The 14,434-nt window shown below is 41.6% G+C and overlaps 1 protein-coding gene across 1 annotated transcript in view; it reads right to left on the reverse strand.

Annotated features, from left to right (window-relative positions):
• Nucleotides 1–2,655: 2,655 nt before the first annotated feature.
• The window catches only part of LOC106897682 (POU domain, class 6, transcription factor 2), a 22,921-nt gene continuing 11,142 nt past the window's right edge, over nucleotides 2,656–14,434 (reverse strand). Inside the window, exons 2-3 of the mRNA XM_014958459.1 lie at nucleotides 6,860–7,028; nucleotides 2,656–3,496 (exon numbers count right to left, since the gene is read on the reverse strand). Coding sequence (XP_014813945.1) covers nucleotides 2,992–3,496; nucleotides 6,860–7,028 — 674 coding nt within the window. The 3' untranslated portion in view covers nucleotides 2,656–2,991. The remainder of the gene's footprint in view (nucleotides 3,497–6,859; nucleotides 7,029–14,434) is intronic.

A 14,434-nucleotide genomic window follows, 5' to 3' on the forward strand; every position in this document is an offset into this window, starting at 1 on the left:
GACTGTGGGATGAAAATCATTTTTTCTTCCAAGCTGGCGATTTATATTTATTTTACATTTTCACTGTCCTAGTTATATCCTTCCGATATGTACTTTGGAACAGAAGAGAGCTTATGTAACTGCTGCCAGCATATTTTTAAACATTTAGTATCTTTCATAGACTGTTTTGTTAACTTTTGGGGGATTTTTTCTTCACAAAATTTAGAGCAGTTCCCTGGGAGAACTGGAAATTTAGTTTTTAGGCAAAGAATGGTTGATGGTTTTGTTCCCAGGCTGTGGATGGTGGGAGGGGAGGAGGGGGCGTACGGTCTCAAGGCTGGCTGAACAGGTAATTGCCTATGTAGCATTAATGACTGGTCAATTAGCAGCATACGGGTAGGTCTTCAGGAGTCTCTGCTTCCAAATATGATCTTTTCTTCCCTGCTTCCCTGTCGGCTTCTGGGTGATCTCCTGATCGACACGCAAATTAAATCGCGACCACAAATTTAGGGCTGTTTGGCGTAGATGATGTAGATGTATCTATGGATATAGGTATCTATGGGCAGAGAGGGAAGAAGAAAACCCAGAGGGGCAGATGTTGCTGTGAGACTCTACTTCACATGCTCAGCTTAGGTAAAGTGTCTTTTCTGTCCCTCACAATTTGCCTGTGGTTATTGAGGTGTTTTTTCCCCTGGCAGATATTTATATATCAACAGTCGGAAAAGAGTCAATAACAATTCTTGCTCTCCTCCTCATAAAAGCAATACTGAAAATATCCTTAAACATACCCTGCTGAAGCTTAAAGCCTAAAATGCATTTACTGGACTTGAGCCCAGCCCGGAGTACTGGATCCTCAGTGCTCTCCAACCCTGACCTTTGAGAGTGCTCACATTTAGAGGCAGCTCCTGGCACAGATGATGGTCTCTGAAGCCTTAAAACTCTACCAGCCGTGCAGCAAATACTCCATTCTACAAGGCAAATCCCATTAATAAAATAGTGACGGCCAGACTCAAAGCCCGGTGAAATCAATGGAAATCTTGTTCTTTCACTAAGTTCTGGATATAGCCTGGAGTTCTTGAAAACTCTGTAAGAGAGGTGTTATTTGAAGATTCCACCACTTCAGGAACCTCCTTCAGTGTCCTGGGTAGACCAGCCAAAAGGCAGTGCAACCATCCTGAGGTGAGTGAATGCAATCAGGAGTTATACCAGCACAAGTTTACTCTACCACCCCTACAGTGAGCTGAACCAAATCCCTGATGTCATCTTTTGGAAAGCCCTGATCGAGATGCAGGTTCTGCCCTCATAATAGGCTGAACCCCAAAGGCTGGAGCAGAACTCAACAGAAGATGAAAATCGTGGATGACCTTGGCAGGGCAGCCCATAGCCCACTGAGAACCTGCAATACCTTTCTCTCCCTCTGAGCCCTGGTCTACTCGTAGGTCCAATGACCACAGTATTTTAAAAGATGCCCGTCCAATCAAAAAGGAAGCCACAGAGATAAGTTGTCTTGAAAGGAAAATCAATTCAGCTGAAACATATTGCAGGCGACCCACCTTCCTATTCCCAAAGGATATTCAATGGGTTTCCCTATATCCTGATTGCTTAGTCTAGCCAGCGGTCACAGTGAACACCTGCAGAAAGACATCCTCCTACCGAAGAGGTCAAGCAGGGCAAGCATCAATATCACGATGACATTAAAAAAAAAAGGCAGAAGGAACAAAGCACTACCATTGAAACAGTCCAGAGTGACGTAACGATCAAAACATCCTCATCACTTCTCGGCCTGTCCGTTTGTCTTCATCAGAATCTCAAGGATTTTCTTTGGCTAGCAGACTTTGGAGAGAAATTGCTTCTAATAGAACCATAATACAGATGCAGTATGGAACCAAGTGTGCAGTTTATATTTATACTACAAAATGAGTTTTGGTAACCTCTCCAGGTTCATGGCCAAAGGACAGAGAAATCCCAAGCTACACATTCGACAATAAGCACGATGTTCAGCGTGGGCTGACAGTTCATCAGACATAATCCTAATCCTTCTTTGTCCTCTATGGTATTTCAGCATATCAATATAAAAGTGTTCAGATTTCACTTTTCTTTTTAAAAATCCTCAAACAGTACTGGGTTATGTGGGTTTGGGGAAGGGGTGGAGAATGAGCCAGAAGGAGGGAGGCAGCAAAAAGAACCAGAACCAAAAAATAATAATGAATGCAAACCAAGACATACACCCTCAGAAGAGAAATACTAAACCCCGCAAATCACAAGAAAAACAAATTATTTTTGGCACCCAAACACCTGGAGATTGCAAAACTGTTGACTAAAAGAAAAGGAGGCGACCACTATGGGATGGCTTTAACACCTGTTTGTACACACCGGCAGGGGGTGCGAACAAGGATGAGAGAAATTAATGCTGTTTTCCTCTTTGCAAAATACAAATGTAAAAATTCGTAACACAATTTTACACTCATAAAAGAGTAGACTAACAATCTAGTTTGCAATGCCATGTTTCTGACTTTGGTTAATAGTTTTCATAAGTGAATCAGCACTTGATACCTGAAAGGCTACAATCACTCCTCCAGGTGGCAGGCTTGTATTCTCTTTTAAACAGATAAAGTTTTTTTTCTTTTTTTTTTCTTTTTTTTTTTTCTTTTTTGTTGTTGTTTTGTTTTTCCTTAAAATGTGTTCACATTTTCATAATATACAGAAAAAAAAGTAAGCAGTTATTTGGTTTACTTTAAGTCCATTTAAAAAAACTGGCTTTTTCTTTTTTTGGGAACTAATTCTACGACACACACACACACTAAGTGTTGTGTATTTTTTTTTTTTTTTCGTTTTGTTTTTTAAATAGGAAAACCCACGGACATTTATAAACTGTTCTGTCCTTCTTGTAGTTTTTCTCAGTCTTTTACTTACAAGGGTGATGAACAGGTTTTTTTTTTCACAGAGTTCGAATGGTTTACGTTACTGTCGGTGCAGGATTTTTGTGTGTGGTTTGGTTTGGTTTTTTGTTTTTTAGGAGTTTTCTTCCAGCGAGTCTGTTAAAGGCTCCATAGGAACTGCTGTCGCGGGCTCGTGTTGTTTCAAACGTTTAATTGTGTTCTTCAGTGCTTGCCTCTTATTGCAGAACCAAACTCTAACTACTTCCCGGTCATAGTTCAGTTTCTCTGCGATCTCTGTCATTTCTTGCCCAGAGGGGTGTGTGTTCTTCTCAAAGTGGGCATTCAAGATCTCAAGGGCTTGTGGCGTGAATGAGGTGCGCCTCTTGCGCTTTTTGGATGGTTCGCTTCCGATAAACTCGGTAAGGTTCTGCATACCTGCTCGATGGCGGGCCTCAGCCTCAGCCATCCACCGCTCAAGCACCGGCTTTATCTTCTGGGCACTTTTAGGGGTGATGTCCAGCTTTTCAAACCTGGCAGGATACAAAAGGCCAGGGTTCAGTTTGGCTGTCAGACTGCTAGCTATAGTGTTCTCTTGGGCTTCCTGTGGTAGGAAAAAGTGGCTTCTCAGGATGGTGTGTCTGAGGGAAAATTGAGAAAGAAGAGTCTTACACTGATGCTCTGCCAGGGTGGGACTTCCTGCCTGCCTGACTAATTGACTGGCAGAGGTAATTTACAATGGATTAAGAAAACTATCAGATAGGTATATCTATAAATATATATATATAGCTAGATATTTAAGCTAACACAAACCGAGCACTACAACAAAACTCTAAGTACACTAAATAATACAGGTTATGAGTCACGTTTTCATATTTCTGACGATCTTCAAAATCCTTAAGGCTAAGTCTAATTACAGGAAATGACATCAAAGGCAAATGCTCTTTATCATCTCGTCTTTTGGTGATGATTAATCCTTTTGTTTCCCCTCCCATCCCATGTTGTCCAAACACCGCAGCTTTAATAATACAAACCAATGGCAGTCACTAGCCTCTGAATATCAGGTTTCCTTGCCTTTCCTTTCATTTTTCAGCAATTTTCACTGTTTGCAAGTTAACGCTATATCCCTTTTCTGGGTCGGAAAAAGACTCCCATAGCTACGGTGGTGTTCAGCAGAAACAGCTGGACACTTTGCAATTATCTTGACTGCCCCCACAACGTGCAAAGACAAGACTCATGTTTTCCAGATGAAACCCAGCATAATAGTCTACTAATATGCTGTGGCACCAAGCTGGGTTTATTGTGGGATTTCTGCAAACTCTACCAGAATGATATCATTTCCTGTAAATGAGGTCTTCTATATATCATTTTGCCATCAAAAGTCTTTTGCCAAACCAGATTTTACAAGTATTATAAAACATCTGGAAAAGCAGCCACACAAAGCTTTAATCCTTTCAAAAAAAAAAAAAAAAAAAAAAAAAAGCACAAGAGCCGAGTTCACATTTCGAGTCTTATATTATAAATTACTTGTTTCTTTCATTTACCGACTTCACCCTCTCTTGCTACGCATTAAAAAAACCAGTCTTAACCCAACTCCTCTGATGCCACCCATTTGTATGTCCCCCCTTCACCTACGGCCACCTTGTTCATGGTGGTATCTAACGTGGAAAGGCAGCAGCTATTGCTCGGTGCTGCTGAAGCACCGCAGCCACCGCTCATCACCACGTGCTCTGGAGATGAGACCGACCACATCAATGCCTTTGGGCAAAGCTCCTGGGTGACTGGAGCTGGCAATTTTTAGTGGCTGTTCAGCGTGTGGCGGCTGCAGAAAAATATCCCAGCAAGAAACAAAGCATTTCTCACAAAAAAAAAAAAAAAAAAAAAAAAAAAAAAAAGAATTAAGTAATAATTTCAGATAATAACACTCCAAAGAATTTGTAACTGGTGCCTGGGATCCTAGTGTGGGATTGGCTGCAAGGGGTCCTTCCTTGGTGTCCAGTGGTGTTTCAAGGCTGAATTGTATGTTTTAGAACTCATTGTCTCAAGTTAAAATGATGTCATTTGTCACACAGAACATACCAGCAAGGTGGTATAGTGCTGACACCACCTGCACAGGAGCCTCTGCTTCTGTCCCTGAGCTGGTTGTTCAACTTGCTTACCTTACTGCTGTTCCTGTTACCCTGGAGTCCATACTGAAACTCCTTTGTTACCATTTAAAGAAAAGTTAAACCTATGATTTCTGAGGAACAGCATGAAGCAGCTTGTCTTGGTGCTTAACAAGAAATGCACAGTCATAGCAGGTTATTACACCCCAAAGTGATGTGTGTGTGTGTCAAAGGAAATTAAAAAAAAACTATAACCCTGCAAATATTTGGGACCAGCTTCTGCACCCTGTCCTCATGTTCTGAGCAATTTGTCCCTCTAAGGAGTCCTCTGTAAAAGGTCTCCACATTAATGGGCTTTTGTTAGCCATGTCTGTGCTCCAGCTTCCCCTTTATTGGGGTCTTCATCATCATCGGTTAGTGGGGAACCCCTTCTCTTATAAAATTCAAACCATCCCCAGTGGTTTTCTCAGGTGTGAGGTAGATGGGAGGAAACGAGAGGACAGCAAACCAGACAAAAACAAAGGAAGCTGCAATTTATCACTTTAAAATATAGTATGTTAAACAGAAAATTAAGGCTACAACAAATCGGCAATTGCTAAAAACTCCACCCGTTTTAGGCATTCTTTACCAATTGACCACAGGGAAGAGAAAAAACCCAATAAAATTAATCCTTAGCAGCAGGGAGCAATAGCATTCATATCATTGGCATTGCTTGTTAGTGTTGATACTGCAGCACATGGTGTTTGGTATAACGATATACAAGTCTTGAAACAAATTTCCCAGCAGTAGTATCCTCGTATAGACTGAATAAAGGTTATTTTCTACAGGGAGGTATCTTATAAGAAAAAACAGTAGGGGAGACCATAGAAGTGAGAGGATCCTATGGAGCTTTTTGTATTTAACAACAATCAATGGGTTTTATGGAAAACCATTGAGCAAAATGTGAGCTGCAAGCTCACTACCCCATACTGATGTTATTTATAACCTTAGTCTTAAACTGCAGGAAAAGTACACTTCCGTTCTATGGGGAATACATTAAAAGTATAAAGAGCAGATAAAAAGACAGAGCATTTCATGGATCACCAAGAACAAAATCCACTTAAATGAGCTTAGAGTTGGTTTCTTGGCTTTCACTGATGGAGAAGGACTATAAGGCATTGCCCAAGAGGAAAAAGCTGTTACCTAAGTGTGTTTGTTACCTCATGCATAAACATGGGATTACTGTAACACACATACATGCATATACGGTGTTTGCTTCTAACTACTTTAACTCTGTCAAGACTGTATTATCATTTCTTATGATTAGGGCAGATTTCTACTTCTGCTTTGCATACACGGATTGCCTGTTTGTGGGGGTTTTTTTTAGTAAATATTTGGGTGATAAAAGACAAATAGCTGCCGGTTTGCAAGATAGCAGGAAGGATCATTTTTTCCCTTCTGTGTTGCCTAGGTAAATCATCATTAACATCCTATATGTGAAGTGCTAACCACAGTAATACAGGTTTTAACTTAGCAGGGATGCAGCCATGAAATATTTGTTCAGTAACCCTATCTGTAGAAAATGGCACAGTATGAAGAGGGTCAGCTGGTGCTTATCCAGCATCAGCAGGGTCTCCCGCTCGTCTACTGAATTAAGTCTCAATGCCAGGCACATTGTTTCTCACTTGTTTAAAAAAGGAGGAAGGAAAAGAAATAAAAAAAGACTAAAGTTACTTTAGAAGTACACAATAAGAACATTTCAGCTACCAGATACCAACCTTATTGGCTAATTTCAGTCCCAGATTACATAATACATGCTAAAGACATGAGACTCAAACACAAGCATGAATAATAAACACAAACATAAGCTGAATAATTCTTAAGAATAAAGAGAGGAGAGTTTATGATATAACTTGTTACCTGCAGATGGCAGACTGGCTATAGGCTGGGCCTTCGGTGGCGCTTAGGGCTTGGCCAACTTGAGTCTGCGTCAGGCCAAGGGACAGGCGCCGGATTTTAAAAGCTTTGGCAAATTCTCGGATTTCTTCCAGGTTCACCCCATCCACCTCTCCAGTGGCTGTTTGAGGATCTGTTGAAATATTTTTTTAATCACGTCAGTTCTTCACGTCACATACGAGGGGGCTAGGCTTACACCAGCGTTCATTGTCTAGATGTCCATGTTTTTTAATACACTTATCCCTTTCTCTTCTTCCCCAAACAGAAACAGGGTTGCCTTGTCAGGGTTGTTATGAAGCATGTTCAGATTGCCAAAATGCTAACTAGGCTGTAGTATTTCCAGGGGATGGTGAAAGATTTTCAGACAGACTTTGTTGCCAAAGCCCTGAAAATGGCCAACTTGCCTCTGAGTGAGGTGGTGCCTGGGCTTCTCACTGTCATTTGTGCCTTGCAAAATGTCCCCAGGGTTGACAAGTCCCATTCCCCGTTTCCCCTTCTTATCACATACAGAAAAAAGGCTGCTGTTAATATATTTCTTTGCAGTCTGTGGGGAGGGCTAAATACATGCGCGGGCTGCTTGGGTTTTTAATTTGAAATCAAGACTTTCTGCTTTATCTAAAATTAATGCCAAATGAGGAGATTCACAAACCTTCCTTCCCTTTTGCACAATACCCAACCCAAACCACCAGCCAAACGTCCAAAACAGCCCAGCAAATGAACGAGCCCAAACAAAACGCTGCCTTTAAAAACTCCTTAATTTTAAAATCATCTTTTCAAATATGCCCTTCTGAGAAGCCGCCTTTCAAGCTTTTCATTCTGCCTCCCATCAGGTTGATAATCAAGGAGCAGCAACATCAGCCATTAGGTTTGGGATGGTAATGCTGCACAATTTTTTACTTTTACATTAGCCCCTCAGAAGATAATGCTTATGATGCTGTGAGAATAAATCTGTCCTTCCTCTCCGTGGCAGTTTACTGACACAGAAGCCTTTGTCCCTGAAAGGGCACATAATAAAGCATGTCTACCACAGGAAGGCTCCTTTGGTGCTGGATAACTCGGTCAATTTAGGACTTATCAAGGGAAATGACACAACAGCTGGAGAATGGAACTTTTTTTTCCTCCCAAGCTACTGATCCCTGGCTAAATGAAAGCGTTTGCCAAGTCGGAGACAGCATGGGACTGGGATGGTGGAAGATTTCAAAGTGTTGTGCAATCCTGCGTGTAGTGAAGCCATTCTCTCAGCGAGACATCTCTATTGTTCTTCACCTCATTCCTCAGGCTTCTTAGGTGAAAAGTTTGCAGCGCAATAACCCATCAATTTCTGTAAATGCAAGCAGTTGTCCAAGGACTGTACTCGACTACATTACTATTCTGAACCCTGTATGAGAGTGGCTCCTGCTAGTACTGCTGTAGCTAATGGCTTGTCAGCATTACAGCATCCATGCTTTTATTTTCAGGGGTTTATAAACCCGATGTAAAATTCCCTTATGATGGAAATGTCCTATAAAAAGTCTTCCAGTCCAATAATAGACAGAGGGAAGAGGTTTTTCTGCTATATAAATTTAACCTATATTGATTCACAACTCGAGTGTAAGAAGCACATAGAGCAATAGTATTTTAAAAATACTAGCGTATACAACCAGGGCCACACAAACTATGCATATAGGCAAACCTATATGGCTGAACCTAGTTTTGACAATGCTCCCCACTCAGAATTGTCCCTCTAATGGCTTCAAGCTCCAACAGGGTAGGTTTAGATTGAACATTAGGAAGGAATTTTTCACCGAAAGAGTGATAGGGCATTGGAACAGGCTGCCCAGGGAGGTGGTGGAGTCCCCATCCCTGGCTGTGTTTAAGGGCCGTTTAGATGCAGTGCTGAGGGACATGGTGTAGGGGAGGACTTTGTAGAGTAGGGTAGATGGTTGGACTCGATGATCCCAAGGGTCTCTTCCAACCTGAATGATTCTATGATTCTATGATTCCTGTTGTTAGTGCCGTGCTTGAGCTCCACACCCACACACTCATTCAGTATAAAGCTAGGGCACATAGTATTTGGTTTTAACAGGGGCCTCCCAGGTTTGTAAAGTAATTGCCTTTAGAGGTGTGAAATTTTCCTACTTACCCCATAATCAATCTATCTAGCATACCAGTTCTGATTTTCAGAGATGCAGAACGGAGCTGGATGCTTATCTGCCCTTTGGGTCTCTGAAGAGCAACTGGTAAATGTACAAAATATCATAAATGAGAAGGACCTCAGAGATTCCCTTGAGTAAAGTGCACTAAGATGGTCACCTTCCTCACCTCTTTCCTTCCTTCACTTTAAGGCCTCTGACTAAGGCTATTAGGGATGTGACAAAGGACAATTCAGATGTTCTCAGAGAACTTTCAAAGTAGCAAATGCTATGGCGACTGGTGCCTGTAAACCTCCCCAACTCCTGTTAGGAATAAAAAGGGAGGTAAGAAAGCAAAGGGGATATTTGCTTGCACATGATTATAGAGAAACTCTGCCAAGTTCTGCTGGATCCTTCTGGTATGGCACTGTTGCAACAGTGAATGTCATGGAAAGTCCTTTCCTGCTTGGGGGGCTTGGACAAGGGAACAATTAGGCCAAGCTCTCCTTGAGGTAAGAAAAGAACCTGTGATGCAGTTCAGGAATATGGGAGCAGATTGTAATATATGGCAGAGTATCTGCTGAGAAAGAGACTTCACTCTTACATAGCCTCTTTGGGAGGGGGAAAGTACTAACAGAGATCAACCAAAATACTGAAACCTTTTATCCCTGAACTGTAGGGAAAATAGCATTTGTGTGAAATCAGAACTACTTCTACCTCAGGTGTGTGATTCAAAGCCCTTTGAAATTCATAGACGCAGTCCCTTGATTTCTACCAGCTCCATAAAACACAAATAGTACTATGAAGACCACTCTATTGATACCATCCTGTAACAGCACTGGTCTGGTTTACTCTATTGCCATTAAAATGCCATAAATACATAATTTTGGACTCTCTGGACTAGTACGTACACACACATAAATATATATTAATATATAATGGACTTTGTTTTAATAAATTCTGAGCTCTTAGAATAGTTAAGTGTACAGTGCACGTCACATTTTAGGAAGAGTAGCTTACTGAAGACTGTAAATAAGCCAGTGCTTTTTAAATTAAGTGGATATCCGAGAGAAGGCAGCACAGTGCCAAGAGGAGAAAAGAAGAATACCAATCTCATGGAGTGGTTGGGATCTAAAAAGCCATTTTTTGACAGCATTTAAAGATTCCCAATGTACATTATGGCTTGATAAAACCATGGCTGTTGTGTCTGTGAGACTACTAGGTGCTAGAGAAAGGTGAGAATTGCCTGGGACTATTTTAGGGGATGTGTGTATATATCCCCTAATAAAAAGGAAGCCAGCTAAAATTCCCCCACACGTCCTGGTGGCTGGTGAAGGTGGGTGAGCAGGAGAAATAAAATCCATAGGCTGTCCTGCACTGAACCCCTTTTTTTCCTACTGCAGGCAATACTATTCCACTTTAGAATTCTTCTGAAAATCCTGCATGAGTTTGCTGGGGAGTGCAAATTTGCTGTGATTTTAATACTGAGGGGAAAGAGTTGCTAAAGAAAGCAGTGCACCCTGAAGGAGAAAACAAATTTCTGTTGTGCAGAGTTCTACCATGGGAGGGATTGCAGGGGATGATTTCCCCAGTCAGGCAGGAGGAGAAATAGCTGGCAGAGGAAGTCCCATGGAAAGAAAATTGGATAAGAGAGGCAGGACAAACCATTGTTAATGGAAAATGGACTGGTCATCAGGGGAAAGAAAGAAGAATAATTTGTTTGTGGGAGGCATTTTAATTTTATAGTAACAGATGACAGTAAAATCAATCTGGAAAGAAGAAAGGAACTTCATGGAGACGCAAGTCTCAGAGCATGAGGGGAAATCAGTGATTTCCACAAAGAGAACATATGGTAGAAAATTTAAAGAAATGAGAAGAGGGATGCATCCGAGAAGAGGAAAATGAAATAGAAAACAGGAGGAATAATGATGTAGAACTGAATGAAGAGAAAACAAGAGAAAAAAGAACAGAGATAGGATAAGACAATATGAAGAAATCATACAGAAGGGACAGGAAGGGTAAAGATGAATCTTGCAGTCCTTGCTTTGGCAGAGCTGCTTTTCAAATGTCCTTTCTTTGGAACCAACCGTATTTTTTTGTCTTTTAGAAGAACTAGCACTTGTTGCTGGTGAGGGCTGAAGTGGTGAGAATGAGATAGAAGGGAGAAGCTATAAAGAACACAAGAATCCAAAAGGAAAAAAAGGACAGGAAATAAAAAAAAATTACGGGAAATTTTAGAGACTAAAGGAAATGCACCTTTTTAAAATCAGGAAGCAGGTTAAAGAAAAAATGCAAACTCATAAAGAAAATATGACTAGAATGAAGAGTAAAAGGAATAAAAACAAGGAACGCGGAACACTAAAGCTATTGAAGCCCAATTCTGACCCCTTTCTTAGTAATTTCACTGATGTAAGGTGGGCTCTCGTAAAGAGAGTTACTCTGTTTACACTAAGTGGGCAGAACCTTCCCCCAAGTAATTATTTATTTACTGAAGTTCTGTTGCTCTAAGCAATTTGATGAACTGAATAAGGTAGCTGAATATGCCTAGTTTTACATTAACTTCACTGTATTTGGCAACAATTTCTGGAATATGGCAAATCTCTACCAAGGTGCTTGACTCTAAGGCCTCTGCTGGAGGCCTGGACTGCAGCTTTGCAACGGATGAGGAAAAGGAAAGCCCCAAATTCCTGCCTCAGGAGGGGTGAAGCAATCAAAGAGATGTTCAGGAGGCCACAAGATGTTGCTTGCTGCCCTCGTGGATTTCTTTCAGGACCACCCACCCGTTGCAGGCCCTATCCCACTAAAAGACTCTGAATGGACTTTGGCAGACACTGGATCTCAGTTCTAGGCCTGTTGTGAAAAGCTCTGCTAGCCAGCATGGGAGCTGGGACACTGAGAAGGCTTTGTGCAATGATGGACCGTAGGCTTGGAAAAGAGGTGACCCTGCCATTTGGGGACCTGCACTAAGAAACCACATGGATTCTGCAAAGGAGCAAAACAGGGATCCCTTTCTGTCTGTTGTCTGTTTCCCCCCTTCCCAGGCACAGGTGGATCCAAATGGTTTTTTAGTCACATGAAACAATTCTCAAATTCATGAAGCTCAATTAAGACCATTTGTCTAAAAGGGTGGTATTATCAAAGACCGTCTGCCTCTTCATGTTTCATTACACAGGTGTTTGGATCTTTCCCCACTGAACTCCCCATATTTTCTTCTTTCTTGTAGGCTCTCTCTATATTACTAGAGACCAGCAGGTAGCTGTCTTGTTCCCTGGAGCATTGTCACTTACGTGCCAACTCAAGCCAGCTTACGTGCAGTGGTAGCTCCAGTTCATGGTTGGCTAGATGTTCTCAAGAACCTGCTGGACAGCCACCAGGGATCATTGAGATCACTGTTTTACTTCTCGCTGTGTGATAATGCTACGTAAATAGCAGAAATTAGTTGATCTGCCCCTCACACTAATCAGTCTGTTCATCTTCAATGCTAGGGACTGGATGAAGCCCAGAACATAGATTTAAAACAAATCCAGAACTTTTTATTCCTGTGTAATTATAGTCATGCTTTTTTTACAGGAGATTCCTATAAGTATCTTCACCCTTTGGAATGCTCTTAAGATCTGGGTCCAAGTGAATTAATTCCCAAGCGTAACACCCTCCTCAGTCTGATTGTATTTTCTTTACTCCCCGCTTGTTGATTTAATCACATTTTCTTCTGTTTTGAGCACAGGAGAAACACTCCAACTATCTTCTCTGTGTCATTCATTATCACAGGTAGGGTATTGACTATGGCTAAGTTTGATTGGCATTTGCCATTACAAGACAAATTTAAGGTCAACCACTTCTGAGAATGAGGCTAATAAAACATGTTTTTCTGCCCAGGATAAAAGAACCCTCTTTTCTTTAAGAAGCTTCAGTTTCCCTAAAACTTGAAGCATGGCCTTGATAGGAGTCAGGGAGGTTCTGACCATCCCAAGTGAAAATCTGTCTCAAGCAGATTAGCATGTGAGCTTCCAAAGTTGCGTATCTGCTCAGTAGAGATTTTCTAGACCTGTGCGTGGAGTTTTCTTTAAGATTTTCTCTATACTGAGGACACTTGAGCCCAAGGTTGAAGTAGATGGAGAAGAACCATCCCCCTCCTATGGTTGTGGCTCTGGCTGCTTTGGGCCAGGATGGCAGTAAAGACACAGAGACTGATTTGTCTCTCTTCTTGGTGATTGTTTTCCATGCTCCTCTAATGGCTTCTAGGGAGGGCGGGGGCAGCATCTACATGATGTGGATGCAGAGAGGGCAAAAATTAACCTCAAGTCTGAAGAAAAAGAAATGATGGAAGGCAAAAAACATCTTAAGACTACTAAGGAGCTAGGATTTGAGTTAGGTGTGGGGGGAGAGAGGGCCTGACTACGCAGAGTAGTAATCACTGTGGTAAAGAAAATAGGGAAAAAGGCAGCACTAGTGATAAAACAAGGTAGAGGAGGACAGAAACTACCTAATAAAAATGCTGGTAAAATGGACACAGAAATGGTCTTGGGACAGAGACTGACTGGAAGCTGGAGGAGAACTGAAATGGGAAGGGGAGTTGAGGAATGATGGACTGCAGGGAGAAGGCAAGAGGGGGAAAAAAGCATGGAGGCAAAGGGAACACAGACTGTGTGGAGAATTCCTCATCCTTACTGCGTGAGGAAGTAATGGGTCTGGAACAGGACAAGTGGCGGAAGGAGCCAAGCCTGAGAGGAACACATAGACAGTCTATGTTCATTAGTATCTCCCCCTCTTCCCCAAATTGATATTCCTGTGCCTCAAACTCCTCTGCTCTCAGCCAAATCCATGAGCACAGCATGTGTCTTTCTCAGAGCAAGACCAGCAAGATGGTAACACAACCCATCAGCCTCTCCATCCATTCAACTGAGAGAAGATCTATTTCCAACTATGAATTGGCATTATCTCACTGTATGGCTGACTTACATTACTATTCTGCTTTTGGAACATCCTTGATATTTATCCAAGCAAAAAATAAAGCTAAAAGAACATCTTTAGACTTGCACAGATAAACATGCAGAAGCTCCAAAATGCTGGAGTTCCAGTAGCCCATAACACAGCCTGGTGGAGTCTTTGAGCCCCGAATTCCCGCTTCTTTTTCCCCAGACCCCTGCCTCATCCAGTGCACAGGACAAATTGTGCTTCATTACAGAGGAACTGATTGATGTATTGCCTTTTTACTTGTTCAGTGTGTGGCCCCAGACCTCTATTAAAGCTCTTCACCAAAGACAGAGTTATTCACTTCCTCTTGAGCTCTTCTGTTTCCTTTTTTTTTTTTTTTTTTTAAATCTTATTTTTTTTTCTTGTTTTAATTCTCCAGACTATATATTCAGGACAATATAGTACATCATGTTCAGTGACATTCATGAGGTGGCTGTTAAACCATCTGACGCGT

This window comes from Calidris pugnax, unplaced genomic scaffold (genome assembly GCF_001431845.1).
Source record: "Calidris pugnax isolate Ruff unplaced genomic scaffold, ASM143184v1 scaffold377, whole genome shotgun sequence".
Lineage (NCBI taxonomy): Eukaryota > Metazoa > Chordata > Aves > Charadriiformes > Scolopacidae > Calidris > Calidris pugnax.